The sequence below is a fragment of the Aquarana catesbeiana genome, linkage group LG11, assembly GCF_042186555.1.
Source record: "Aquarana catesbeiana isolate 2022-GZ linkage group LG11, ASM4218655v1, whole genome shotgun sequence".
In the NCBI taxonomy this organism is placed as follows: Eukaryota; Metazoa; Chordata; class Amphibia; order Anura; family Ranidae; genus Aquarana; species Aquarana catesbeiana.
In genome coordinates, this window is record NC_133334.1 from 89364967 (window position 1) to 89392258 (window position 27292).

Below are 27292 nucleotides of genomic sequence, written 5' to 3' on the forward strand. Positions count from 1 at the left end.
TGGTCCAAATCATTTGGTGGAGGGAGGATTATGGTGTGGGGTTGTTTTTGAGTGGTTGGGCTTGCCCCCTTAGTTCCAGTGAAAGGAACTTTTAAGGCGTCAGCATACCAAGATATTTTGGACAATTTCATGCTCTCAACTTTGTGGAAGCTGTTTGGGGATGGCCCCTTCTGCATGTTTCAACATGACTGCGCACAAGTGCACAAAGCAAGGTCCATAAAGACATAAATGAGCAAGTTTGGTGTGGAGGAACCTGACTGGCCTGCACCTCAACCCAATAGAACACTTTGGAGATAAATTAGAGTGAAGACTGCGAGCCAGGCCTTTTCATCCACATCAGTGCCTGACCTCACAAATGCGCTTCTGGAGGAATGGTGAAAAATTCCGATAGACACACTCCTAAACCTTGTGGACGACCTTCCCAGAAGAGTTGAAACTGTTATAGCTGCAAAGGGTGGGCCAACTCAATATTGAACTCTATGGACTAAGATTGGGATGCCATTAAAGTTCCTGTGCGTGTAAAGACAGGTTTCCCAATACTTTTGGTAATATAGTGTATTTTTAAATACCCCATTCAGTTTTTTTCTATACAATTAGGCAGGCCTGATATGGAAAAGATTGTTCAAGTTAGATTGCACTGTGTGTGGTCACAGAGTCCTTCACATAGATAGCCGTTCTCCATAAACCTGGACAGTCAAGTCTTTGCCAAGAGATGACCACATCTTCAGATTGTAAATACATTGCACTATACTGTATATTTGCATTGTGGTTTTATTTATTATTAATACTTTTTTGTAAGCTTTGGTTTGGATTTTAATTGTATGCTTAACTAAAATGAAATGTTTGGTGTCCCAAGTTCTTTTCTGCTCTGAGAGACCTCTGTCCTTCCATTCCATGCACCGTCCCAAGGACAATGCCCTTTTTAATGATGTTTACATGAATCATGTGGACTGTGGCTCTAGCTATAGTTGCCCCCTCTACGATTCCTCCCTTACCGCTCCTCCTCCTTTTCTTCCTCTCAATCCAGCATCTTTGGACACCCTCTTCTCCTCCTCCCTCTGCCTCCTCCTCTGTAGTCTGTCTGATACAGACAGTCTCTTGTTTTAAGTCATGCAGCTGTTCTTCTCTGCACTCCATCCCTGGGGATACCCACTTGTCACAGATAGGCGCTCAGAGTGGTCCTAACAAGAGTGGTCCTAACAAGAGCAGTGTGGGGTGAGTAGAGAGCCTGAAACATTCAGGGTTGTTTGGTGATGCTCTGCAGGACCAGGTAAGATGATACGGATGCAGTGTAATACTCTGCAGGGGTCACAGGGATAGTGCAGAAATCAGACCAGGAATACAGGCGGTGGTGTCCTGTGCTGACTTTCATTCATTATCCTGAGTTATTAATCAATCCCTATTTGGCTTCAGTCTTCTACGCCAACTGCAGGGCTCTTCACGCCGGCTGGCACAGTGAGTCACTCTGATGTTTACAATGCTTTAATTGCCATGACACAGTGTGGGACGTGTTGTATACGGGGCAGCCTGGGATGTCATTATAGCTGAGAGCAGCCAATGCAATGCAGCAGGCTCTATGATGCTGTGATGCTATGCTTGTGTCTCCTATACTCTGATGTGTTGATGCAGTGACAGACTAGAGTACAGTGGGAGGTGCTGGAAGGTGCTCTACTGTCACTCTGTTGAATGCAGTAGGATGGTATTAGGTGCCTACTGCTGTGGATTTCTTTCTTAGCTATGGATCAATGATCTGAAAGGTGTTGGGCGCAGTGCAATAGCCTGCAGCTTATTGACAAGTTCTGATCTCGCCTGCAGTGCCCGGAGCAAAACAATGAATGGATGTTTGCTGCAGAATCACACTGCAGAACAGGGAGATGGGGGCATTCAGGGGTGTGAAAAATAATAAAGGAAAAGCAGAGGATCAGAGGGGATGATGATGGGCAAATAACAGTTCCGAAGCAGAAACAGGTGTCTTTTTCCCTCTATCTGCTTGCTATGAGGTCTACTCATGTGATATCTCTTCATGCACTGTTAACTTGCTTTTATGTAAGGATTAATATTCATGTCTTGTGTCATCCGCTAATAACCACTAAGTCTGCCACGTTCCACCTCTTCCTGCCTTTCTCCTTGACCTTGTATATCTCATATAACCTTGTCCATCTGTCTCACATAAGGTGTACATACACAATCAAGACTTGTCCACGTTGGATGCATTGACATACGTTGTGCTGCAGTTTTAAATGGGGAAAGTACATTGACAGGAGAAAACAGATTTAGGGGCTAGAGTGGACAGAATCTGGAGCAGCTTTGCATGGCAACCAATTAGTTGCTATCTTTCATTTCCAAAGCTTAAAGCGGTGTTCCGCCCGAAAAAAAAAAAAAATTAAAAGCCAGCAGCTACACATACTGCAGCTGCTGGTTTTTAACAATAAGACACTTACCTGTCCTGGAGTCCAGCGATGTCGGCACCGCAGCTGATGTTTCCATTAGCTGTCGGGTGTTGCCGCCGCCATTGCGGGTAAGGAAACCCGGCAGTGTAGCCTTACGGCTTCACACCGGGAACCCTACTGCGCATGCGCGAGGCCCCGCTCCTCTCTCCTACTGGCCCGGCGACAGGGAGAGGAGGAGAGAAGAGGAGGGAGCCCCGGGGTCATGTCACGGCCGGCAGCCGGACTCCCGGAAGTGGGAACAGGATATCCTGTACCCCCCCCCGAAAGGTGCCAATTGTGGCATCAGAGGGGGAGAGGAGACAAATGAGCAGAAGTTCCACTTTTGGGTGGAACTCCGCTTTAACCGAAGAAGTTGAAGATAGAAGCTGATTGGTTGCCATGCACAGCTGTTCTACATTCTGGCTGCTCCAGTTTTTATAAATGCCCCCAACTGTGTTAATAGGACCTGTTCACACCAATGCCTTACATTGCAGTGTGTTGTCAAAAAGTTCTTTATTTTGCATTATGTTGCATTGACCTGAACATTGCCATTTAAATCCATTGAATAAAATATTAGGAAATTCTGCAATAAAGGAAATACAGGGGCTGCTAATCTCCTTCTGAAAACGACTGTCTGGTCAGCAGTTAGCCTGACTCACCGACTTCAATACTGATCTAGACAAATATAGAAATGAATTCAGAAGTCCTTATCCGCAAACTTGTTCCAGTTCAGTGACTCCGAGAATTGAAGCAAGGCATCAATTTGACTTCCAGGAAACTAGCATTTTCAGAAGATGGGCTTAGCAAAGGTAGCCTCTATGTGTCTCTAATGCCAATTTTCCTTAAACATATTGCAATGTGCGTTGGTGCATTCATTTCTGTCACAGGCCTAACCTAACAGAACTTTGTTTTATCCTAATAATTTCACCATTTATAATATGATATGAACATTTGCAATAGACCTCCTCAAGACAGCAAAGTTGTTCTAGAAAATGTTAAATGATTTTACACTTGAAGAATGTAGAGAAGGAAGCGCCACCTGAGTGTAGTATTAACCTCCCTGGCGGTATGATTATTTCAGATTTTTGCATCTCAAAGCGGTACAATTATTTTGCATAGAAATTTGGCGTTTTATATTGTAGGTCGGTATTCTTAGCAATAATACACTTAGATCTGTCCACCAAGAGTCTAGTAGATATCCCGGGTATGATGAAGTTTGAAACACAAAATCATAAATTATAATATAATAAATAAATAATTAAAAATATATATATAATAATAATAATAATAATAAAATACATTTCCCCACGATTCCCTATCGCTCAATTCTGCAAGTGTTCTAATTTACTATCGCTGTTTTCTAGCTGGTCTAAAGCCACTTTTGACGTAAAGGGACACTTTTTGGTTGCTATGGACAATCTCAAGTTTCCAGGCAGAAAGAACAGTATATATCATATAAAACTGCATGCAGGGCATGGGCCAAAGCACTGGGGACAAAAGGGAAGTGAAATGATTTCATACAGTACTGTAATCTGCAAGATTACAGTACTGTATGTGTTATGATTTAAATTTTTTTAATTTGCTGCCAAGCTCCACCCCCCCGTGCGTCGCGACGCTCGCAGGGAACGGAGCCTGGCACAGAGAGGCTTCAGGCAGAGGACGGAGCCCGCAGACAGTGCAGGGGGACATCGCAGGATCCCGGGGACAAGGTAAGTAACCTGCACCAGGATCCTGAGATGTAATCCCGAGTGTGGCTCGGGGTTACCGCTAATGGTGCTGAAATTTAACCCTGAGCCACACTGGGGAATACCGACAAGGGGGTTAAAAACAGCTTTAATGGCACAGTATAAGGTCACACTTACAGGAAATAAAAGGCTCATCTGTGTGTTAGTGGTCCATGGTGGAGTCCTCAGATCCGGATCCATTTTCTATGCAGAGGTTTAAGGCTGCAAAGCGTTGTAGCTCGGCCTAGAGCATGTCCTGTGGCCGTCAGGAAGCGCCTGGGGCCGGCGTGGAACACACGTGACGTCACGGGTCACGCGATCACTTCCGGGGGTACTTCTGGGAGAGGACTTCCACAAAAGAGAGGAGAGGCTGGATAGGCTATGCGCTCGGGGCTACTGCACCTTCAATTGGCCTCTGAAGTGCCCCCCCCGAAAGTGTTCGCATAACCCGTGACGTCATATGCGTTCCACTCCGGCCCCAGCCTCTTCCTGATGGCCACAGGACATGCTCTAGGCCGAGCTAGAACGCTTTGTAGCCTTACACCTCTGCATAGAAAACGGATCTGAATTTGAGGACTCCACCATGGACCACTAACACACAGATGAGCCTTTTATTTCCTGTAAGTGTGACCTTATACTGTGCCATTAAAGCTGTTTTTAATACTACACTCGGGTGGCGCTTCCTTCTCTACCTTCTTCTTGCCTACTACAGAGCCAGCTCTCTGAGGACAGCAGCCGCCATTGATTGGCCACGATATTTGTTTAACCCCTGAACTGCCTCATATACTTTCACGGACTAATTGCCTACCCAGGTAACATCCCAACTATTGTGTGCACTCACGTATTTGCGCTTACAGTTACCATCACCTTTAAATGATTTTACACTGCCCACCATATATCAGTTAATACTTTTAAATGGTCTCATGGAATCCCTGGTAAATATATACAGTATCTCACAAACGCGAGTACACCCCTCACATTTTTGTAAATATTTTATTAAATCTTTTCATGTGACAACACTGAAGAAATGACACTTTGCTACAATGTAAAGTAGTGAGTGTACAGCTTGTATAACAGTGTAAATTTCCCCTCAAAATAACTCAACAGACAGCCATTAAGGTCTAAACCACTGGCAACAAAAGTGAGTACAAGCCTAAGTGAAAATGTCCAAATTTGGCCCAAAGTGTTAATATTTTGTGTGGCCACCATTATTTTCCAGCACTGCCTTAACCCTCTTGGGCATGGAATTCACCAGAGCTTCACAGGTTGCCACTGGAGTCCTCTTCCACTCCTCCATGACGACATCACAGAGCTGGTGGATGTTAGAGACCTTGCGCTCCTCCACCTTCCATTTGAGGATGCCCTACAGATGCTCAATAGGGTTTAGGTCTGGAGACATGCTTGGCCAGTCCATCACCTTTACCCTCAGCATCTTTAGTAAGGCAGTGGTCCTCTTGGAGGTGTGTTTGGGGTTGTTATCATGTTGGAATACTGCCCTGGGTCCCAGTCTCCGAAGGGAGGGGAAGATGCTCTGCTTCAGTATGTCACAGTACATGTTGGCATTCACGGTTCCCTCAATGAACTGCAGCTCCCCAGTGCCAGCAGCACTCATGCAACCCCAGACCATGACACTCCCACCACCATGCTTGACTGTAGGCAAGAAACACTTGTCTTTGTACTCCTCACCTGGTTGCCACCACACACGCTTAACACCATCTGAACCAAATAAGTTTATTTTGGTCTCATCAGGCCACAGGACATGGTTCCAGTAATCCATGTCCTTAGTCTGCTTGTCTTCAGCAAACTGTTTGCAGGCTTTCTTGTACATCATCTTTAGAAGAGGCTTCCTTCTGGGACAACAGCCATGCAAACCAGTTTGATGCAGTGTGCAGCGTATGGTCTGAGCACTGACAGGCTGACCCCCCCACCCCTTCAAACTCTGCAGCAATGCTGGCAGCACTCATACATCTATTTCCCAAAGACAACCTCTGGATATGACGCTGTTCTGAGTGGAACCTGACCTGTTAAACTGCTGCATGGTCTTGGCCACCGTGCTGCAGCTCAGTTTCAGGGTCCTGGCAATCTTCTTATAGCCTAGGCCATCTTTATTTAGAGCAACAATTCTTTTTATCAGATCCTCAGAGAGTTCTTTGCCATGAGGTGCCATGTTGAACTTCAAGTGACCAGTATGAGAGAGTGAGAGCAATAACACCAAATTTAACACACCTGCTCCCCATTCACACCTGAGACCTTGTAACACTAACAAGTCACATGACACCAGGGAGGGAAAATGGCTAATTGGGCCCAATTTGGAAATTTTGACATACCAAGCACCTTGTCACCAGCACACCAGGATCTCCAAAAATGGGTCCAAACTTTAATCAGCGATCACATATTTACAGCAGAAGGCGACTTTTCGGAGCCACGCAGGACCCCTTCAACAGGCATGTGACCTGATGTGTTTTCTCACTATGACCATATACGGTTCCAGCCGGTGGTCACTTTAGCACCCAATTATAAATATAGCCATTTCTACAGGAATGTGTGCGTTGGGAATATTGCATTGGATTTCTTCATTGTTGTCACATGAAAAGATATAATAAAATATTTACAAAAATGTGAGGGGTGTACTCACTTTGTGAGATACTGTGTATGTATTTTATATATAAATATATATATATATATATATACACACACATATACACACCCACACACAGTGTCATTATTTTATTAGTTTTTCAATATAATATTGATTAGGATATTAGTAAGTTGTAAATAAAATCACAGATAACTCAGGAAGCAATGTGGAGTACCCAACATGTTTGACACACAGAGCAGAAAACTACAAAGCTATTTACAGTATTAATTAGGAAGCAGATAAAAAATAATGGTCAAAAAAGAAGCGCAGAGAGTGAAAAGTGTAATATTCAGATAACCTGGTGGACACTGTAAAAATGTCTCTGTGCATTGGAGATGGATAACAATATACCCCTCTTATATTTTGTAGACAGCGGAGAAACGCCCTCTTAGATTAGAGGCCAATGTAGAGCCTATTTATATTGGTGTTGTTATTGTCGTGCCGCCTTATATTCATGGTCATAGAAGAAATGTCCCCCACATATTGGTGGTCAGTGAAAGAAGTGACTACTTATATTGGTGATCAGTGTGAGAAAACACTCATTGCATTGGTGAGGTGAGGTGATCAGTGGGAAATGCCTGTTACGGTGATGATCAGCCTGGTGCCACCTTATGCTGGTGGTCAGTGGGAATCCCATTTCATTGTTGGCAGAAGAGACTAGGCTTTACTGGTCCCACATCGTGGGTTTTTTCAAATGATATTGGCACTGGAACTATGTAGGCATTATCTGATGGGAAATGAATGCACCACTGGTCACTTTTAAAGGAAACCCTGTCAACTTCTGTAGAAATCCTGGTTGAGAAACACTGATCCTGGCAAGCTGGCCTTGACCATGGATATGGGATAGTAATTCAGTATTATTAATTCCAACTGCTGAAATAGTTTTTTCTCAAATTAGCACATTAACAACCTCTTTTGTATTATTTAAATAGGCCCTCTCATTGGACCATTCATTTCAACAAAAATGTTTCCTAGAAGTGTATTTATCACATTCTATGCATGTTATTTACATGTAACAGCCTCCCTTGTGTACACATCTAAAAGGCCAGAGACTGCTGCTGGACCTGCCATCTTAGGTATGATGTCTGCAGCCCCAGCAGACTAAGAGCTGTCACTCAAATGACACTCTTTATTATTCAATTTGCTCCTCCCCAGCAGCTACATAAAAGGTTACGTAGAGAAGTGAGGTGAGTAGCTGGGCCAGCAAAGATACAGTAGTTATGCCTGGTACACACTACACACAGTAAGTTTTTTACTACTCGGGAGTAGCTCACTGTACTGTACTAACTATTTGATGTTAGTGCAGCGATCTCCCCACTGAGCTATTGTGATCTGACAGGGGGAGCGCCCCTCTGCCAGAACACACCGGCCAATGGCTGTCAGTGCTGATCGGATGCTGATCAGCTGCTGGTTTTCCAGCATGCCCATGTGACAAAAGCCGGCCATTCCGCTGGCTTCTGTAGGACATACTGATATACACATAGGCCGAATGTCAGCCGGTTTCTGTTGAACCAGCCGATATTCATCCCGTGTGTACCAGGCTTTAGACATTTCCAGAAGAGGTGAGGGCTGTGACATGCAAGAAATGAGGGGTGATTGACTTTTACTGGATTAATTTATAGAAAGGAAAAAACTGCATGTAACTTTTTTCAGTACTTGATTTTTTAACATTTTTTTATTGTTACCAGTAATGTTTTTGGTTTAAGCATGTTTGTCTATGTGACCTGCTTCCAGCAATTAATGCAGCTTTATCTGGGGGAAAAACTTGACATTAGTCAGTTCAGTTGGCATTATTTTTATGATCACTGTGACCAACAGAGGCCATCTTTAAATCAAATGTTAAACATCCAGTATCAGACGACATTTAGCTTATGGATAAGAAAAGCCAAATTCCATCCATTAAGATTTACTACGCAGAATGTACTATCTTACCTGAATACACCCGGTTCATCTACTAAAACTATAACTCTGGTGAAACAAGGAGGGGCACCAAGCAGTTGGCCATTGCTCATTTAATTCTGGGCATTTCTTTTTGTCTAGCACCACCATAATAAATAGTAGAGTAGGGAAAAATGTACTAAATAAATTACAATGATATATGTTTTTACATTTACATGAATTAGTCCAGAGCAGTTGTTTCCTGTCTTATTTCCTCTTTCTATCTTTCATTCTCTGTCTCTAGCCTTTCTGCTCCTCGTTGTGGATCTTTGGCTTTGGGTTGGGTTTCCTCTCCTGTTTGAAGTATCTAACACACAAAAAGTTATCTCCTCCTTTGAAAAGATATGGATAATAAGTCCTACAAAACTGAAGGAACGTGGCCTCCACCACAGTGTAAGCACACGCTGGAGCGTGAAAAGAAGAAGTGCAAGTATGCCCCCGGCACAGTGTCTGTGGCCACAGTGAAAAGTGGGCATCCTATTACAGTCATAGAGATTTCCCCTGAAACCACCGAAGTGAACGACTATTACTTATGGTCCATCTTCAATTTTGTTTACCTGAACTTCTGCTGCCTGGGCTTCATTGCACTGGCCTATTCTCTGAAGGTGAGTACGTTTATTGTCATTTTCAGTCTATACCCATTGCAGATGCAGATGAATGACAGACACATTGGGTGTTTAATATTGAGACTTCGGAAGGGAAATCTACAGGTTGGAGTTAAGCTGGCCGCACAAATGTCTGTTCTGCAAATGATCACCAGGTACCTGTAATGACCTGTAATGATTAAATCCAAAATTGGCAAAAGGTATTGGACAGTCATGTCAATCATGGGGGGAAATGGTGTAAAGTGCCCACTGTGTTAAAGTGAATCTGTGCTTTGCCCAAAGCAATAGGTTCAATTATTCTCACCTCTGCACCATCACATACTCAGCCTTTGCTCTCCCTCACTCAGTTCCACCAGGAGCGAGGAAAAGGAGCCAGAAATTAAGTCACATGCTGTCCTATACTCAGAGCTACTGGGAATTTCTCTCAACCTGCAGCCAACATAGCAGCAGCGAAACCGAACAAAAAGGGGGGAAGGGAAAGCAAGTGAATTTTTTGTTCTGCCCTCTGAAGGGTAGCACAAGATCACCTTAAATGCTAAGAAACTAAAATCTGTTTAAATCTGACTCTAAACTTCTTTTTGTTTAATAATCAAACAGAAATCAATGACTTTAAATGGACTTTGATGGGGTAATACAATTTGACTTGTGATTTTTATCTGACAATGAATATTAATATGTCGAAAATGATTAGGGAGTATATAGAAGCCCTAATATCAACATAACAGTTTAAACGATATAATCAATATTATTTCTGAACTTTCGAACAGTAACTAATAATCTCCTCTCTCTCTCTCTCCTAACTATAGAGCTTCTACATAAGCAATTTTTTTTACACTTTTTTCATACACTACTGTGTTGTGCTTCTCAACTTAAGCAACTATTTTATCTCCCCTTTAAATCTCAAATCAGAAAGACACTCACCCTCTGAAGGACCACTATTACAAAGAAGAGCATCAGATGGTAATGATGAATCAGTCATGGTAATCTCAACTGTTCAGCTTGAATCAAATTTCACAGATCATATATGTTACATAAATCAGAATATAGAGCAAAGTATAGTTATAAAAAAATGATTGCACTTACACTTGCAAAGTGCATCTAGCCCTATTGTACTCAGGCCTTATCTCAGTGCCCGTCTCTCCCTGGGGCACTGTGTCCACTCTGCTCTCTCTTCTGAAATCGGAAGATGTAACTGACCCTGCCCAACACATTTAATCAACTAAGACTTCTTCATGGAACAGCTCTCTGAAAAAGTCTCTGTAACGGACCGCTTGTGTGCCTCCGCCAAACAGTGCTTCCTTCAGGAATAAGGTATTATAGCTGAGAATTGCACCCAAGAACTAGACGACACTAGCTTAGGTGCAAATAGGAACTTATAATCTCAACATGTTCAAATGTGAAATCTTGAAGTGCAGTCTGTTATATTGCCAGTCTGTTATATTGCCGGAGCGAAATGGGCAAATGCTGCATTATGCAGTTCTTGAGGAGCAGCGGGGCAAGATAAGAAATATGCCCAAGAAGAGTTGCGTATCCCCGGGAGGTGAATCTGTGCGATCTGTCCGATACAATATTCCCACAGACACACACTGTTCTAGGTACTTTCTTCCTGCATAATCCCAGTAGATACTCCCGGCCAGTCAAAGGGTTTCTGGGCCTGGCTCTTTCCCATGCTCTGATGGGAGAAGAAGACAAAATCCCCGGTCTTCTACATGGGCCATAATCAGTGGATAGAAGATGAATAGCTCATAAAAGTCCCTGTCCTGGTTGGGTTTATCACATTTCTCCCCCTCAAAGGTATACTAACCAGGTTTCAGACCTCCAACTGGTCTGGACCTGTGTTAGTCGGGCAGAGTGAACACACATAGTCAGTCCACATGATCTCCATTCTTGGCTGCATGGAAGAGTTGTCAGTAGTTGTGGGGCAGAGGTCGTGGACCCTCTGACCAGCTGCCAGCTCTTGAGCTGAGAGTTCTTTACCTTTTCAGGGCTGGGTCTGCTGCTGAGGAGAGGGATCAACTGCCCCAACTCCCTGGTGCCGTGGAGGTACTTTAGGTGCTAGACAGAGGCCAGTGCTCTGCCCTATTGCCAGAGCTTCAGCTGGGAGTAGGGGCTTCACTACAGCAGCTTGTCTCTGGGGAGAGGGGCCAGCTGCCTGATGCCAGCTTTTCTGCTGGGGACCCCACATGATCCGCTCTGGCTAACTGTTGGGGATGGAGGATGGCTTCTTCCGCTCCCAGACTGTGGATCTGCTGCTGGGGAGATGATCCGGTTGCTCCATCTCTTGTACCATTATCTAGCTGCTGGACGGATGCATTCCTGCATCCAAGCTTGTCCTGTGCAAGAACAGGTTCGTCAAGGTGAGTCAACACTTGCTGCATCCGCCATAAGAGCTCCACTTTCACAACTGCAAGTGGAGGTGGGCAAAGCACACTATTACCCATTGCCAACACTTCAGCCAGGATTTCAGGGCTGACACTTCCCGATAGTCCCATGCAATGGGAGCCCAGTCTAGATGCTGAGCAGAGTCTAGCATCCATCTGTAGGCGATCTCCAGCTCCCATTCCTGAACAGCTAGAACCTCCAAATCTTCCTGTACCCAGAGCACTTCCGAGATGTTCAGCTTCCAGTCTCTGTAATCCAGGATTTCTTCCAAATACCATTCCAAATCACTCCCAAAGTCAGGGTCCTCTGACAGCCTCCCATACAACAGATCCAGGCCACCGTAGCCAAAGCCTTGGGCTACATACCAGCAGAGGGCTCTGTAGCTCTCATCCAGCCGTATCTCTGCCTGGACCAGCCTGCGTAACTCAGCTGTCCACTCCTTGTGCAGTTGTTCCCCCAATAACAGCATCCTCACTTTGTACTACTACCCTCCACCCTTTCATTGGGTGGAGGGGAGAATTTTTCCCTGGTGGCAGTGCTCACAGTCTAGCGCTTCCCTCTAGATTTGCCAGCGGATGGAATCATACCATCCCAGCACTGGTCCCCTGTGCCCCTTTGCATCTCTCGCGGCCTCCTTCCAAATTCCTTTTCCATGGCGGCTGGTATGTACCTCTCCTCTTCTGCTAACCAGGTCTAGGATCCCGGTGGTGGTTTGGATGTCCCAGACTGCAGTAAGCATCCTGCCGCTGCCACCAAATGTGACAGACCGCCTGAGTGCCTCCGCCAAACAGTGCTTCCTCCTGGAATAAGGTATTATAGCTGAGAATTGCAGCCAAGAACTAGACGGCACTAGCTTGAGTGCAAACAGGAACTTATAATCCCAAAGTGTTCAAATGTGACATCCTCAAGTGCAGTCTACTATACTACTGTAAAATGGGCAAATGCTGCATTAAGCAGCTTTCGGGGAGCAGCCGGACAAGCTAAGAAATATGCCCAAGAAGAGTACTGTATCCCCGGTTGGTGAAGATGCATTTGCAAAATCTGTCTGATACAATGTTCCCGCAGGCACACCACTGTTCTGGGGATTTCCTGACCGCATAATCCTGGTACATACTCCTGCCCAGTGAAAGGGTTTCCGGCCTTGGCTATTTCCCATGCTCTGACTGGGAGATGCAGACAAAATCCTTGGTCTCTTCCATGGGCCATAAACAGTGGGTAGAAGGCTTATCCCATAGTCCCCTCCAAAAGTCCCTGTCCCGGTTGGGTCTGTTGCAGTCTAAGATGAGGAAATGCGTAGGACCAAATCAGATATGTGTTTAAATTTAGCCTTTTGATAAACTATACTACAGTATGAATTCTCCTGATTTAAATACTTCAGTGCAATTTGATCCAATCTGGACTGAACAGCAAAGGTTATCATCACAGAGTCATCATTGCCCTAGTATACTCCCCAAAATGTATAGACCTTCTTGTAATACAGAGGTTAACCACAGGGTGAGTGTCTTTCTGATTTGAATCATGGTGTAGAGCAGTGTTTCTCAACTTTTTTGAAGGCACTCTTTAAAATTATGGACAATTTCAAAAATGCCTGCTGCTAACCTGCATGGTGCCAAGGGTTGTAATGCTGCACAATAAAGACCTGTGGCTTTGTGTTACAAAAAGTCAAGTTTAATCCTGACTTGTTGACACATTTTGGGCAAATTGGGGCATTTTTTAGGCATTTTGTCAAGACACCCCTCAAGAACCCAGAAGGGTTCTTGAATGCTATATTGGCTGTTTTTATTTGTTACAGTATTGTTATGTTATGGGTGACATCACGGGGGTAGACAGGATTTCACAGTGTTCCTATTTTATAGTCAATATCACATCAGTTAATTTAAAATTTCAAGTCCTGAGCTACTAGCCAGACCTTAAGAGTTACTCGCCACCAGTTACCCCACCCAAACCCTACCCTGCCCCGCCCCTAATCCCTCCCCTAAACACACCCTCTTAAATTATCTCATGAAATAACACTGTTAAATGTTTTATGCAGAATTTACAAAAAGTTACAAAAATAAATATTAGCAACAACAACTTTAACAATATTAACATAAAGCATATCAGTGCCCATCAGTGAAGCCCCATCAGTGTAGCTTATCAGTGCCCATCACTGCAGCTTATCAGTGCAGCTTATCAGTGCTGCCTCATCAGTGCAGCATATCAGTGCACATCATTGCCGCCTCATCAGTGGCCATCAGTGCCGCCTCATTAGTGGCCATCAGTGCAGCCTCATCAGTGGCCATCAGTGCAGCATATCAGTGCTGCCTGCCTTATCAGTGCAGCCAATCATTGCCACCTCATCAGTGGCCATTAGTACAGCCTCATCAGTGCCCATAAATGCAGCCTCATCAGTGAAGCCTCATCAGTGCCCATAAATGCAGCCTATCAGTGCCCATAAGTGCAGCCTCATCAGTGCCCATCAATGCAGCCTATGAGTGCCCATAAGTGTAGCCTCATCAGTGCCCATCAATGCATTATAAGAGCTGGTCCAGGAGGCGGGACTTTGTTTGACAGCGGCTGACGTTTTATATACAAGTTGTGTCACAGCAGAATATCCCCTCTCTGGGTGATCCGGCCGGCTCTCCTCCTGACAGTTTCCTGGCTGATCGCTTCTGGCGGAAGAGGTGCAGCCTTTTTTTTACAGGGCATCAGATGCCCTGTAAAAAAGGTCACACCACTTCTGCCATAAGCTTTCAACCAGGAATCTGTCGGCCCAGTCCGCCCCTGCTCCATACTCGCCCTCAACTAATTTCCACTCACCAAATGCTAGCAGGCGAGTGGAAATTTTGAGGGCTGAGTTAGGGCTCATTCATACCAGAATGTGGTGTGGGAAACCTGCGTTCTGTGCATATTTCCTATACCGCATTCAAAACACACTATGTGTACAATCTCCTGTGGGTGTGCGTTTGCCTGCATCATATTTTGGTGCAGTGCATTTTTGAAAAGTAGTGCATAATATTTGTTCTATTTAAAACTTGCTTGGGCTTCTATATGTCTTTGTAGTTTGATGAGCAGTTCTTGCCATATAACATACTGTAAATGTCAGCAGCATTCACCATACAGTATATTGATCAGTAAGACACTATTGGCAGTATAACTCACTTTGGCCTTCTCAACACGTCATGGCCCCACTGTTACATGTTTTTAGCCCTAAATTGAGAACTGCTGCTCTACCAGAACATCACATTCATATTCCAGTGCCGTCCCACACAAGGCAAAATGCCTTGTCTTTCAACTGTCTTTGTTTGATTTACTGAAACTGGAGAGTGGAAAATCTGGTGCAGCTCTGCAGAGAAACCAATCAGCTTCCAGGTTTTTTTTGTTAAAGCTTGATTGAACAAGCTGATGTTAGAAGTGGATTGGCTACCATGCACAGCTGCACCAGATTTTTCACTCTCCAGTTTTAGTAAATGAACCTCAGTGTAACAATGTAGCATCAGCTGCTGAACAACAGATGAGATTTGATCTCAGCAACTGAGAATGTGCAGGAATGCGTAAAAAGGATCTAACTAGTAAAACACAAATATCTTTGGCATTTTTTTCTGAGTATGTTTTTATATTCTGCTTAAACAACTGCTTTAAAAATTAAATGGGCGGTTGACTTTTACTATTAGGGCACCTGTCCAGGCATCCAGCGGTGTCCTTACCCGAGCCAAATCTTGAAATGGCTCTCGGGTGCTGCCGTCGCCATCTTGGCTAAGGGAAACCAGCAGTGAATGGCTTCACAGCTGGTTTCCTACTGCGCATGTGTCAATTTCACTGTGCTTTCTCAATGGCCTGGCTGCTGGGGGGGGGTGGGGTGAGTAGGAGGGGCCGAACTTCCAGCTCACTTCGCCGGAAGTATGATTGGGTACCTATCAAACCAAGTACCCGCTCCCCCCCCAAAAGGTGGCAAATGTGTTCATATACAGTATGTGTATGTGTATTTGGCTGCATGCCTGGGAGTTCAATCTTAAAAAGTGGATCGCTCATCAAAGGCTGGATGCAAAAAATATATACAGTATATGTGGCAAATCAGAGCAACCAGATATCTGAAGCGAGAAAAAGCACTGTTGTCCATGTCCCGCATCCAAGGGAATGCGGCATAAACAACAGTGCATATATATAAAACGTAATAACTATATCTCTCTCGCATATTGGAGTAGCCCTAAATTGACCTTTGTAAGCGGGATCAGCCCAAGGAAAGACTATAGAATAAAGAGTTCCGGCCACCACAAGGCAACACAGGTGGTAAAAAATCCATGTCGCCACGCGATGAAAAAAAAAACCTTCACTCCCACGAGAGGCAAAGAGTAAAGACAAACTTAATCATGGAAGTGTGTAATGTCCCAGTCAAAGTTTAACCCAAATGTTATGCGTGTTATAAACTAAAATATCCAAAAAAACTCCCTTTTACAGAGGAGTTTAAAGATGTCACCCCCTCTCTTAGGTGTTTGGATATTTTCTATGACCTGTACTCCTATTGCTGAACTGTTACCATCGTGATATTGATTGAAGTTTTGAGCAACATTTTCTCGATGCAGTAGAGATGTTCCTGGAATCTGTCGCCTGGTGGTACGCCCTATATATTGTACATTGGATTACCTGCGATGTTTCCAGCCTTTATTCTTCTATCCCCCATGACTGAGCATTGGAGGCGGTTGGTCTTTACTTGGAACGTGATTCCAACCTCAGTGTGGAATACAGATTGTTTGTTTTGGATGTGCTTCAATATCTATTAACACACAATTGTTTTTGTTTTCAATAGAGAATGGTTTCTCCAAAAATGCGGAGCAGCTATGGGAGCCAAATTTTCGACCTCGCTTGCAAATCTATATATGGGATGGTGGGAGCGCCATCACATCATTTGTAATACTGACACATAATCACACATAGGTTGAACTTGATAGACTTTTTCAACTTCGCCTACTATGTAACTATGTAACATATATGGAGCCAACAATCTCTTTAGATCTTTGATTAGAATGTTCTATCGCTATTTTGATGATCTAATTTTCATCATGAATATTGGTCTTGGCTCCCTTGATAATTTGTTGGTATATTTAAAGTGGAGGGCCACCCTGAAAAAAAAAAAAAAATGCACTAAAAATCTTTAAAAAAATAAAAAAAAAACATTTGAAAAAAATTTTTTTTTAAACTTACCTGAACCCTTGTTGCTAGGCAGTCTTCCTAATCTGCCTCTTCCTATTCCGCGGCGTGTCCTGTTCCTCGGTGAGCGGCCCTGTTGCCTGCTGGGAACTGTGTGTGTGCCCAGAAAACCACGGGGCCATTCACAGAGAGCCGCGCCGCTCGCGTGTGCGCAGTAGGAAACTGGCAGTGAAGCCGCAAGGCTCCACAGCCTGTTTCCCTTACTTAGGATGGCGGTGCGGGACCCAAGAGCCGAGGGACAGGTCGGCCTTGGGCAACCGACATCACGGGCACCCGGGACAGGTAAGTCTACTTATTTATTTTTGTAGCTGCTGACTTTAAGAAAAAATTTTCGCTGGCCGGAGTCCCGCTTTAAATCAGAATGACATGAACTTCCAGTTCATGGGCCAGTGTAACAGAAAATAATTTTTCTAGATTTTCTAGATGTTCACTTGTGTGGTGTTGGAGCGGACATTCATACCAGTCTATATAGGAAGCCTTTATTTGGCAACACCTTGTTGATGGCCCAATCGGGTCATCCTCAGCATACTATCAGGGTATCCCGTTGGTCAATTTTTAAGAGTCTGCAGAATATGTAGTGATCAACATACCTATGATAAGGAGGTGCGGGTCCTGTAATTCTTGTTTTGTACAGAGGGGATACCCAAGATATATGCTGTATAGGGCTTTGTCTATTGCCAATTTTAAAAATAGGATCTCTTGAAACGAACTGGTCAGTGCGATAGTGACAAAAAGAAAAGGCATTTCAATAAAAAGAGACCCACTCTCAGCACGCCCTTCAGTGAGGAGTTTGATGACATCAAGAGACTCATGCACAGATATTTACCTATCCTCTTTGAGGATCTGGGCAATTCTTTGTCATCAAGCTTTTTTGATCCCACCATTATTAGATCTACCACTTGGCTGCATTTTAAAGGCAGCTATGAATATGGGGCGGCTGATTGCTCCTGCTGAAAACACATCATTAAAGGTGATGTAGTACGTTCATTCTCTAATGACAAAGAGCATAGGTTAAAATCCTTTCACAAATGTAACACCCGATATGTGGTATATGTTGTTACATGCAGACTTTGCAATGTACAATATATAGGTCTCACCACCAGGCGACTTAAGCCCCATACACACTATTAGATTTTCTGCAGATTTTTGTCTTCAGATTTACCAAAACCATATAATATGAGGTTAAACCTCAAGAGTTTCAATTTGTATGCAATCAGGCAGGCCCTTGCACTACATGGTTTTGGTAAATCTGAAGACAAAAATCTGCAGAAAATCTGATAGTGTGTATGGGGCTTAAGAGACAGATTCCAGGAACATCTCTACAGCATCGAGAAAAATCTGTCTAGTAATGTTGCTCGACACTTCAATCAATATCATAATGGTAACAATTCAGAAATAGGGGTACAGGTCATAGAAAAGATCCAAACACCTAAGAAAGGAGGTGATATCTAAACTCCTCTGCAAAAGGGAGGTTTTTGGGATTTTTCAGTTTATAACACGCATACCATTTGGGGTAAACTTTGAATTGGACATTACACACTTCCATGATTAAGTTTGTCTTTAGAGCCCTTTCACACTGGGGCGGCGGTGTCAGCGGTAAAGCGCCGCTATTGTAATCGGCGCTTTACCGTCGGTATGCGGCCACTAGCGGGGCGGTTTTACCCCCCTGCTAGCGGCCAAGAAAGGGTTAAAACCACCGCAAAGCGCCTCTGCAGAGGCGCTTTGCCGGCGGTATAGCCGCGCCGTCCCATTGATTTCAATGGGCAGGAGCGGTATACACTCCGCTCCTTCACCGCTCCGAAGATGCTGCTGGCAGGACTTTTTTTTACCGTCCTGCCAGCGTATCGCTCCAGTGTGAAAGCCCTCGGGACTTTCACACTGGAATTAAAGCAGCGGCTGTTTCGGGTCGGTTTGCAGGCGCTATTATTAGCGCAGTAGCGCCTGCAAACCGCCCCAGTGTGAAAGGACCCTTACTCTTTCCCTCTCGTGGGAGTGAAGGGTTTTTTTGGCCATTGCGTGGCGACATGGATTTTTTACCACCTGTTTTGCTGGGCGGTGGCCGGAACTCTTTATTCTACAGTCTTTCCTTGGGCTGATGCCGCTGACAAAAGGTCAATTTAGGGCTACTTCAATATGCAAGAGAGATATAGTTATTACGTTATATATACTCACCGTTGTTTATGCCGCATTCCCTTGGATGCAGGACATGGACAAGCGTGCTTTTTCTCGCTTCAGATATCTGGTTGCTAGGATTTGACACATATATATACTTTTTTTTTTTTGCGTCCGCCTTCCCCATGATGATGTTGTTAGTTTTCTGCCACAAATTTCACTAGCTATTTTTAGCAGTTGGAAGGGATACACTGTCACTGTCCACAGTCATATACAGTGGGGACGGAAAGTATTCAGACACCCTTAAATTTTCCACTCTTTGTTATATTGCAGCCATTTGCTAAAATCATTTAAGTTCATTTTTTTACCTCATTAATGTACACACAGCACCCCATATTGACAGAAAAACACAGAATTGTTGACATTTTTGCAGATTTACTAAAAAAGAAATACTGAAATATCATATCGTCCTAAGTATTCACTCATAGTATTCACGTCCTAAGTATTCACATTATATCGTCCTAAGGCTCGGTTCACACTGGGGCGACTTGTCAGGCGACCTAGTCGCCTGACAAGTCGCCTCCCGTTCTGTGCTATGGAACCGTTCTAATCGGAGCGACGCAAGTCGCTCCGACTTAGAAAAAGGTTCCTGTATTACTTTGGGGGCGACTTGGGGCGACTTGCATAGACTTCTATGCAGAAGTCGTCTCGCAAGTCGCCCCGGCAGTCGTTTGCAGGTCGCCTCGCTGAGGCGACCTGCAAGTCATGCCGCCCCTGTGTGAACCGAGCCTAAGTGTGACACTCATATATTTAACTCAGGTGCTGTCCATTTCTTCTGATCATCCTTGAGATGGTTCTACACCTTCATTTGAGTCCAGCTGTGTTTGATTATACTGATTGGACTTGATTAGGAAAGCCACACACCTGTCTATATAAGACCTTACAGCTCACAGTGCATGTCAGAGCAAATGAGAATCATGAGGTCAAAGGAACTGCCTGAAGAGCTCAGAGACAGAATTGTGGCAAGGCACAGATCTGGCCAAGGTTACGAAAAAAATTCTGCTGCACTTAAGGTTCCTAAGAGCACAGTGGCCTCCATAATCCTTAAATGGAGGACATTTGGGACGACCAGAAACCTTCCTAGAGCTGGCCATCCGGCCAAACTGAGCTATCGGGGGAGAAGAGCCTTGGTGAGAGAGGTAAAGAAGAATCCAAAGATCACTGTGGTTGAGCTCCAGAGATGCAGTCGGGAGATGGGAGAAAGTTGTAGAAAGTCAACCATCACTGCAGCCCTCCACCAGTCAGGACATTTTGGCATATTGGCCCGCTGGAAGCCTCTCCTCAGTGCAAGACACATGAAAGCCCGCATGGAGTTTCTAAAAAACACCTGAAGGACTCCAAGATGGTGAGAAATAAGATTCTCTGGTCTGATGAGACCAAGATATAACTTTTTGGCCTTAATTCTAAGCGGTATGTGTGGAGAAAACCAGGCACTGCTCATCACCTGTCCAATACAGTCCCAACAGTGAAGCATGGTGGTGGCAGCATCATGCTGTGGGGGTGTTTTTCAGCTGCAGGGACAGGACGACTGCTTGCAATCGAGGGAGAGATGAATGGGGCCAAGTACAGGGATATCCTGGATGAAAACCTTCTGCAGAGTGCTCAGGACTGGGCCGAAGATTTACCTTCCAACAAGACAATGACCCTAAGCACACAGCTAAAATAATGAAGGAGTGGCTTCACAACAACTCCGTGACTGTTCTTGAATGGCCCAGCCAGAGCCCTGACTTAAACTCAATTGAGCATCTCTGGAGAGACCTAAAAATGGCTGTCCACCAACGTTTACCATCCAACCTGACAGAACTGGAGAGGATCTGCAAGGAGGAATGGCGGAGGATCCCCAAATCCAGGTGTGAAAAACTTGTTGCATCTTTCCCAAAAAAACTCATGGCTGTATTAGATCAAAAAGGTGCTTCTACTAAATACTGAGCAAAGGGTCTGAATACTTAGGACCATGTGATATTTAAGTTTTTCTTTTTTAATAAATCTGCAAAAATGTCAACAATTCTGTGTTTTTCTATCAATATGGGGTGCTGTGTGTACATTAATGAGGAAAAAAATGAACTTAAATGATTTTAGCAAATGGCTGCAATATAACAAAGAGTAAAAAATTTAAGGCGGTCTGAATACTTTCCGTCCCCACTGTATATACATTTTTTGGACACGACATTCTGCTTTGATTATTATCACAGCTTATATTATAATATGTAGCAGGGTGTAGTCGTGTTTTGATTTGTGTTTCAGGAATGTGAAGTTATGGAGGATGGGCTTTTTTATGCATTATGCAAAATTTTTGATATATTAGCTGGTGCTTATCAATCTATGCACTGAGACAGACACCCACACATCTTCATTCCGGTTTAATACATATAATATACACATGCTCATGACCATGAGCATTAGTGTATATTGCCAGTTGTCTTTCCTTTAGTGTTTTTACCTACCACAATTTTTCAGTTTTATTTTTATATTGTATTTAGGTGTGGGGTCATTGGTTCAATCAATTTTTCTTTCTGTTTGTTTTTTGTTTTTGTCTTTTTCTTTCATTTTCTTGTTTATTGTATTACATTCTATGTAATGTTTTTTATTTAAATATTGGGATGTGTATTCATATGGGCATTAGCTGTTCTCTTAGCACATGTGATTTTGGGTGTGGCTTCACTCAGGCATTTACCTTAAGTCGCCTGTGCAGAGAACTCTGGATGAAGGAGCACAGGGACATCTTTAGACAGCAGCATTGTCAGTCTGAGTGGAGGGCAGCGTTAGATGGACTAGCAGATTTAGATATACTAACACAATGAAGACAAACTCCAGCTCACACTTTTTAAGCAGTTACATCAACTGTTTTCCTTTTGGAATAAAGGTTTTAAATAAGTAAATAAATGAGATCATTGTAAGCACCCCTGTCAGCAGTAAGTGGTTTGTCTCATCCACTGCTACATCTGCAACAGAGCTTGTTCTTTTGAAAAACAACAGACTTACTGGCCAGATCACTAGGTAAATAAAGTGTAGTGCAGACTCTATACTGGTCCCGCTGTTTAACCCAGGTGGCATAAAAGTTTCCACATTCACTTAACTTTGCACAGTATGAGCACTTCCATATTCAGTTAGTTGTTAAAAGTGAACTCCTCTTACAAAGCATGCACAATGTTACTGGCTGTGGCTTTTCTGGCTGCTAATAGTAATGGCCACTTGCGTTCAGGGAACCTACTGACGAGCCCCCACATGCAACCCAGACTCTATACTGGTCATGTTGTTTAACCCAAACAGCCTGTCACCGGGTATTTTATGCCAGGTGCACAAAGTTTCACTCAGTCCTTCTCACAGTGAGAAGGCAGATAGTGTCTTTTTTGTGTTTTTTTATTTTTGTTTTGTAGAACTGGGATAGGGGTTGGGAAAAGCCTTGGGATACCCAGAACTAACAAACTTGAAGGAGGATTGGCAAACAGGTAACTGTGGTAGAAAAAGCTCTACTATAAAAGAAAATAAAAAAATCAGCACAGGGGGATTCCACCATGGCACAACCCTGGCCAGCAGGTCTGGAACAGCCCCTCTAGCAAAAAGGGGCACACTGGCAACAGTCAGTTAACTGCCCCATGAGCCTCCTGAAAAGATCCTCTATGGATGTTGCTTGGTTGTTCCTGTGACTTGGGGGTGGCCCTTCAGCTCCTTGGTAAGCTAGAATCATCCAGAACTCCATGCAACTTCCCAGAGCCCTGGAAGATTTAACAGCACTTCCAGACCGGGTCACTCTCCAGTACGCAAAGGCCCCTGTTGCTCTATGTTCCACATCCTATATACACCTCTCAGCCCCCTGCATTCATTCTCCTGACCAGGGATTGGCTGAAGCCGTATACCAGGTCAGCCCAGTCTCTACCCTCTCCACCCACTATATTCCAAAGATTTCTAGAAAGACAGAGGGAGACAGGCAAGCCTGCAGCTGCAGAGCCCAGAACAGACCAAAATAATCAAATCAGCTCCACTGGCTACAGCAGAGCTCAAAAATAACTACATTTGCCTACCTATAGTAGCACCTAACTAGGAGGGTACTACAAAACAAAACCTAAAAAGTAAACTAATGCAGCCATCACATCTAAGACCATATTAAGGATATAACATGTAATATGTTACTATTAAGCACCCCACCCTCGCCCCCCTCACCCTCCTGTGCTATGACAGTGAGCAGGGGATCCTCTCCCCACATCAGCTGTTACATTTTAAAATTGGTGTGGTTGTGTGGGGCTCTGCTCACACAGTCACGTCATTCATTCACAGAGCTCTCTGAATGAGCAAACTACGAGTCCTGTCTGCCACTGTGGCAGATGGCTTGTAGAGCACAATGGAGATCGCTGGGTGCTGATGAGCGCCCTCATATTCCATTCAGTATTCCTTCAGCTTTGTAACTGAAGGTCAACACAGAGTTACGGACATAAAGTTAGAGGGAGAGTTTGCAGGAGCATGATGTTGCTTCTGTGATCCACTGATTGCTGGTGTAATGTTCTGCAAGCTCCTGTGAAAAAAAATAATACATGCATATTTTTTTACCTGCAAAAACCTGCATAAATTATTATTTTTTTTAAGGTGAACTTAGCCTTTAAAAGCAAAAATGTGCTCATACTAGATGCAACATTATATGCTGCTAACTTATTTTTTTTTTTTGCATCCTGCAGGTCAGAGACAAGAAACTGTTGAACGACCTCAGTGGAGCTGTAGAAGATGCTAAGACAGCGCGACTCTTTAATATAACCAGCTCAGCACTTGCAACTCTCACTATCATTATTGTGCTTTTGTATCTGCGTTCCCCAGCTCCTGACTACTAGAACAATAATTGTCTGTATAGACTGTGAGTAATATTCTCTTTAGAGCAAGAGAAAGCTCTTTATCCTATACTGTAACAGTCAGCTCTGTGCAGTGTAGTTAGACATAGCGGTAAGCCTCAGTAACCTCCCCTTATTCTTTAAAACATCCACCCATAATTCTCCGGATCTCACTGTGATGTCATCAGAACCTCGCCATAAGGTAGCCTCCAGTTGGCTGATGGCAGCTAATATGCAAAAAATTACTTGCAAACAAGTTAATTCTCTTTGAACCACAGGGGGAGGAACGTCCTAATGGGAGGCTGGACTGGTCTACGCTCCTCCACTCACGTGCCTCTTTAAAAACAGCCCAGTGTGTGAATTTAGAGCATCTCTGTGGCAACTGATCATATCCCCTCCAATAAAGGACTAATGTTTTCTACAAGAGTGTGTCTATGATGGAGAGGGGCAAAACGTGATCTGAGTAGGTTATCGTATTACCATAGTAAAACCTCTTGTCAGAGCCCTTTGGGTTCATATTTTACATTTATCTATCAAATAATATGTGACATAATAATCATTAAATAATTTACCAAAACATATGAGAATGAAAATCCTTAGATCATTACCTGCTGAAGCACCACAGGCCTGGATCTCAGAAAGGCCTGAATAAAATGTAGATTCTACCTTCACACATACTATCACTAAAGGAAAACGTTTAATGGGTATATTCACATGAGCTTCTTTAGAAAGTGCCTCGCTTTTGTACCCTTTGGTGGACCTGCAAAGGAAGAATTTTGTTTTTTTGTTAAAAGGTTATGAGCCAAGCAAAAGGGACAGGACCTGTAACACCAGAGGGTTGATTGCCTAAACCAGCCATTCTCAACCAGGGTCCCATGGAACCTAGGAGTTCCTTCAGAGTTTGCTAGAGATTCCTTGAGCTGGGGCTGATTGACCTCCCGTTTGATGATGTCTGCATAGTTCTGGGGCCAACTCCATTTGGCAGAGCCAGCTGTAGGACACCAATGATCGTCTGTCTGTAAAGGTAGAATTCTGAATGACACTGTATGGGTAGCATGCTTTCCACTGCCTACCACGTGTAGGGGTAATGTTTCCTACTGACCCCAATAAAGTGGTTTTAACAAGGGTTCCCTGAGACCTTAAAATTAATTCCATTGATCCTATATGTTAAGTAGGTTGAGAAAGGCTGGCCAAATACTTTAGTGATGTAAACCCATCTGATACCCTGACACAGGTCATTTATGATCAAAGGATTAGAGTTTCATCGCACATCTCATTTCAAGTTGAATTGACTTTGCAAAAGGTGACAGCTTGTTTAACAATGACCTCACTGAACATTACATGTGAAGGTTAAAGCGGTGTTCCGCCCAAAAAAAAAAGTTCAAAGCTAGCAGCTACACATACTGCAGCTGCTGGCTTTTAACAATAGGACACTTACCTGTCCTGGAGTCCAGCGATGTCGGCACCGCAGCTGATGTTTCCATAAGCTGTTGGGTGCTGGCGCCGCTATTGCGGGTAAGGGTACCCGGCAGTGTAGCCTTACTGCTTCACGCCGGGAACCCTACTGCGCATGTGTGAGGCCCCGCTCCTCTCTCCTACTGGCCCGGCGACAGGGAGAGGAGGAGGGAGCCCTGCGGTGATGTCACGGGCCGCGGCCCGGGCTCTCGGAAGTGGGAACAGGATACCTGTCAAAGACAGGCACCCTGTCATCCCCCCCCCCCCCCGAAAGGTGCCAACTGTGGCACCGGAGGGGGAGAGGGGACAAATGAGTGGAAGTTCCACTTTTGGGTGGAACTCCGCTTTAAACTTTATCCACGTATTCATTCTATATTACTATTATTAGGTTAATCCATATGAAAACTGGACAGCAAGTATTGTTTTGTGGGTGGGATATAATGTGTAAAATTCTGTAGTATATTAGTGTTCTTTGTGACCTACACTGTGGCATCTTTATAAACTGAGATGCAGCAACCAATCAGATGCCAGCTATATATATAATAGAAGTTAAATGAAAGCATTCAATCGCACCATTCTTCTTTGCTACACTTTTTATAAGCTTCACAACAATAATACATTATCAGATCAAGTGACTGTAGAAGACACACAAGCCATAAACAAGAACGTAATGTTCTGATATTTATTAGAAGATGTTGTAAATGATGCGTATTATAGTAAAGTGTTATGTAAAAATAATGGTAAAAGGAAAACCCTATTAATTAAAGCTCAACTGAATATTACATTTAAATTAATGTCTTATGCTGCGTACACACGGTCGGAATTTCCGACGTAAAATGTGCGATTGGAGCTTGTTGTCAGAAATTCCGACCGTGTGTAGGCTCTATCGGACAGTTTCCATCGGAATTTCCGTTGCACAAAATTTGAGATCTGGTTCTCAAATTTTCCGACAACAAAATCCGTTTGCGCAAATTCCGATCGCGTGTACACAATTCCGATGTACAAAGTGCCACGCATACTCGGAATCAAGCAGAAGAGCCACACTGCCTATTGAACTTCATTTTTCTCGGCTTGTCGTACATGTTGTAATTCGAAATTCCGACAACTTTGTGTGACCGTGTGTAAGCAAGACAAGTTCGAGCCAACATCCGTCGGAAAAAATCCATGGATTTTGTTGTCGGAATGTCCGATCAATGTCCGATCGTGTGTACAGGGCATTACAGTGTATTTTATTTAGAAAGCAGCCAGAGTCTGAGTAGAAAAGCCTGTCCCCTGCCAGCATGCTGTAGAGACAGACCATTTCTCTCTGTGTGGTGTGTGGTGTGAGTGGTCTCTCTGCTGAGTCAGAACTAGACCTCTATAATCAGCAGGGAGTGTGTTAGACTTCCACAAAGTGACCACTACTGTCACAAAGGGAGCAGGGGTTCTTCTCAGGGGCTTGCTGGCAGGGGGCAGGCTCTTCTACTCAGGCTGTGGCTGCTTTCTAAAGAAAATCAACTGTAAGAAAACCTTTTGTTTTGATGTGCTAGAAATGTGTTTAACATATTTAAACTGAAAGTTCAGCTGGGTTTTAAACATAGTTTTTCTTTTAATAAAAAATTGGAGTCAGCAGATCAGGTTTTAATGTTTAAAGTGTAGTAAACCTTAACAACCAGTTAGAAGTTACCTTTCACATGTCTGATTATACCAGATGTCCAGAAGCTGATTTGTGATTGGTTGCTGCACATCATTACTCTTTGCATTAAAATGTTAAATACAGTCTTCAATGTCATGGTAACGTAAGGGTTAAATAGAGACTGTGTTGTGTAACAGCAGATTACAATTAATAATAACTAACAGCTATGATTTTAAGCAGCAGACTGAAGCGGCAGTACCTTAAATGTAAAAGAGTTTTGTAAAATTTGAATTGAAATTTTGAGGAAAAATAAATATACTATGTCTCTAA

The 27292-nt window shown here is 43.7% G+C and overlaps 1 protein-coding gene across 2 annotated transcripts; it reads left to right on the plus strand.

The window, feature by feature from the left end:
• The first annotated feature begins 1010 nt into the window (after positions 1–1010).
• Positions 1011–27292, plus strand: IFITM10 (interferon induced transmembrane protein 10). Of its 2 annotated transcripts, none has more exons than XM_073604725.1 (3): positions 1011–1270; positions 8974–9334; positions 23746–27292. In XM_073604725.1, exons 2-3 carry the CDS (start codon positions 9074–9076, stop codon positions 23893–23895), a joined length of 411 nt encoding a protein of 136 aa, XP_073460826.1. In that variant the 5' UTR covers positions 1011–1270; positions 8974–9073; the 3' UTR covers positions 23896–27292. The 2 variants fall into 2 exon arrangements, with proteins under 2 accessions (XP_073460826.1, XP_073460825.1); XM_073604724.1 differs by having other exon boundaries at positions 1012–1215.

Bases quoted from the DNA above. Each gene is read 5' to 3' on its own strand.
- IFITM10 (XM_073604725.1), top strand. From the start codon at position 9,074: ATGGATAATAAGTCCTACAAAACTGAAGGAACGTGGCCTCCACCACAG. The intron at 9,335-23,745 runs GTGAGTACGTTT...TGCATCCTGCAG, and splicing joins CACTGGCCTATTCTCTGAAG to GTCAGAGACAAGAAACTGTT.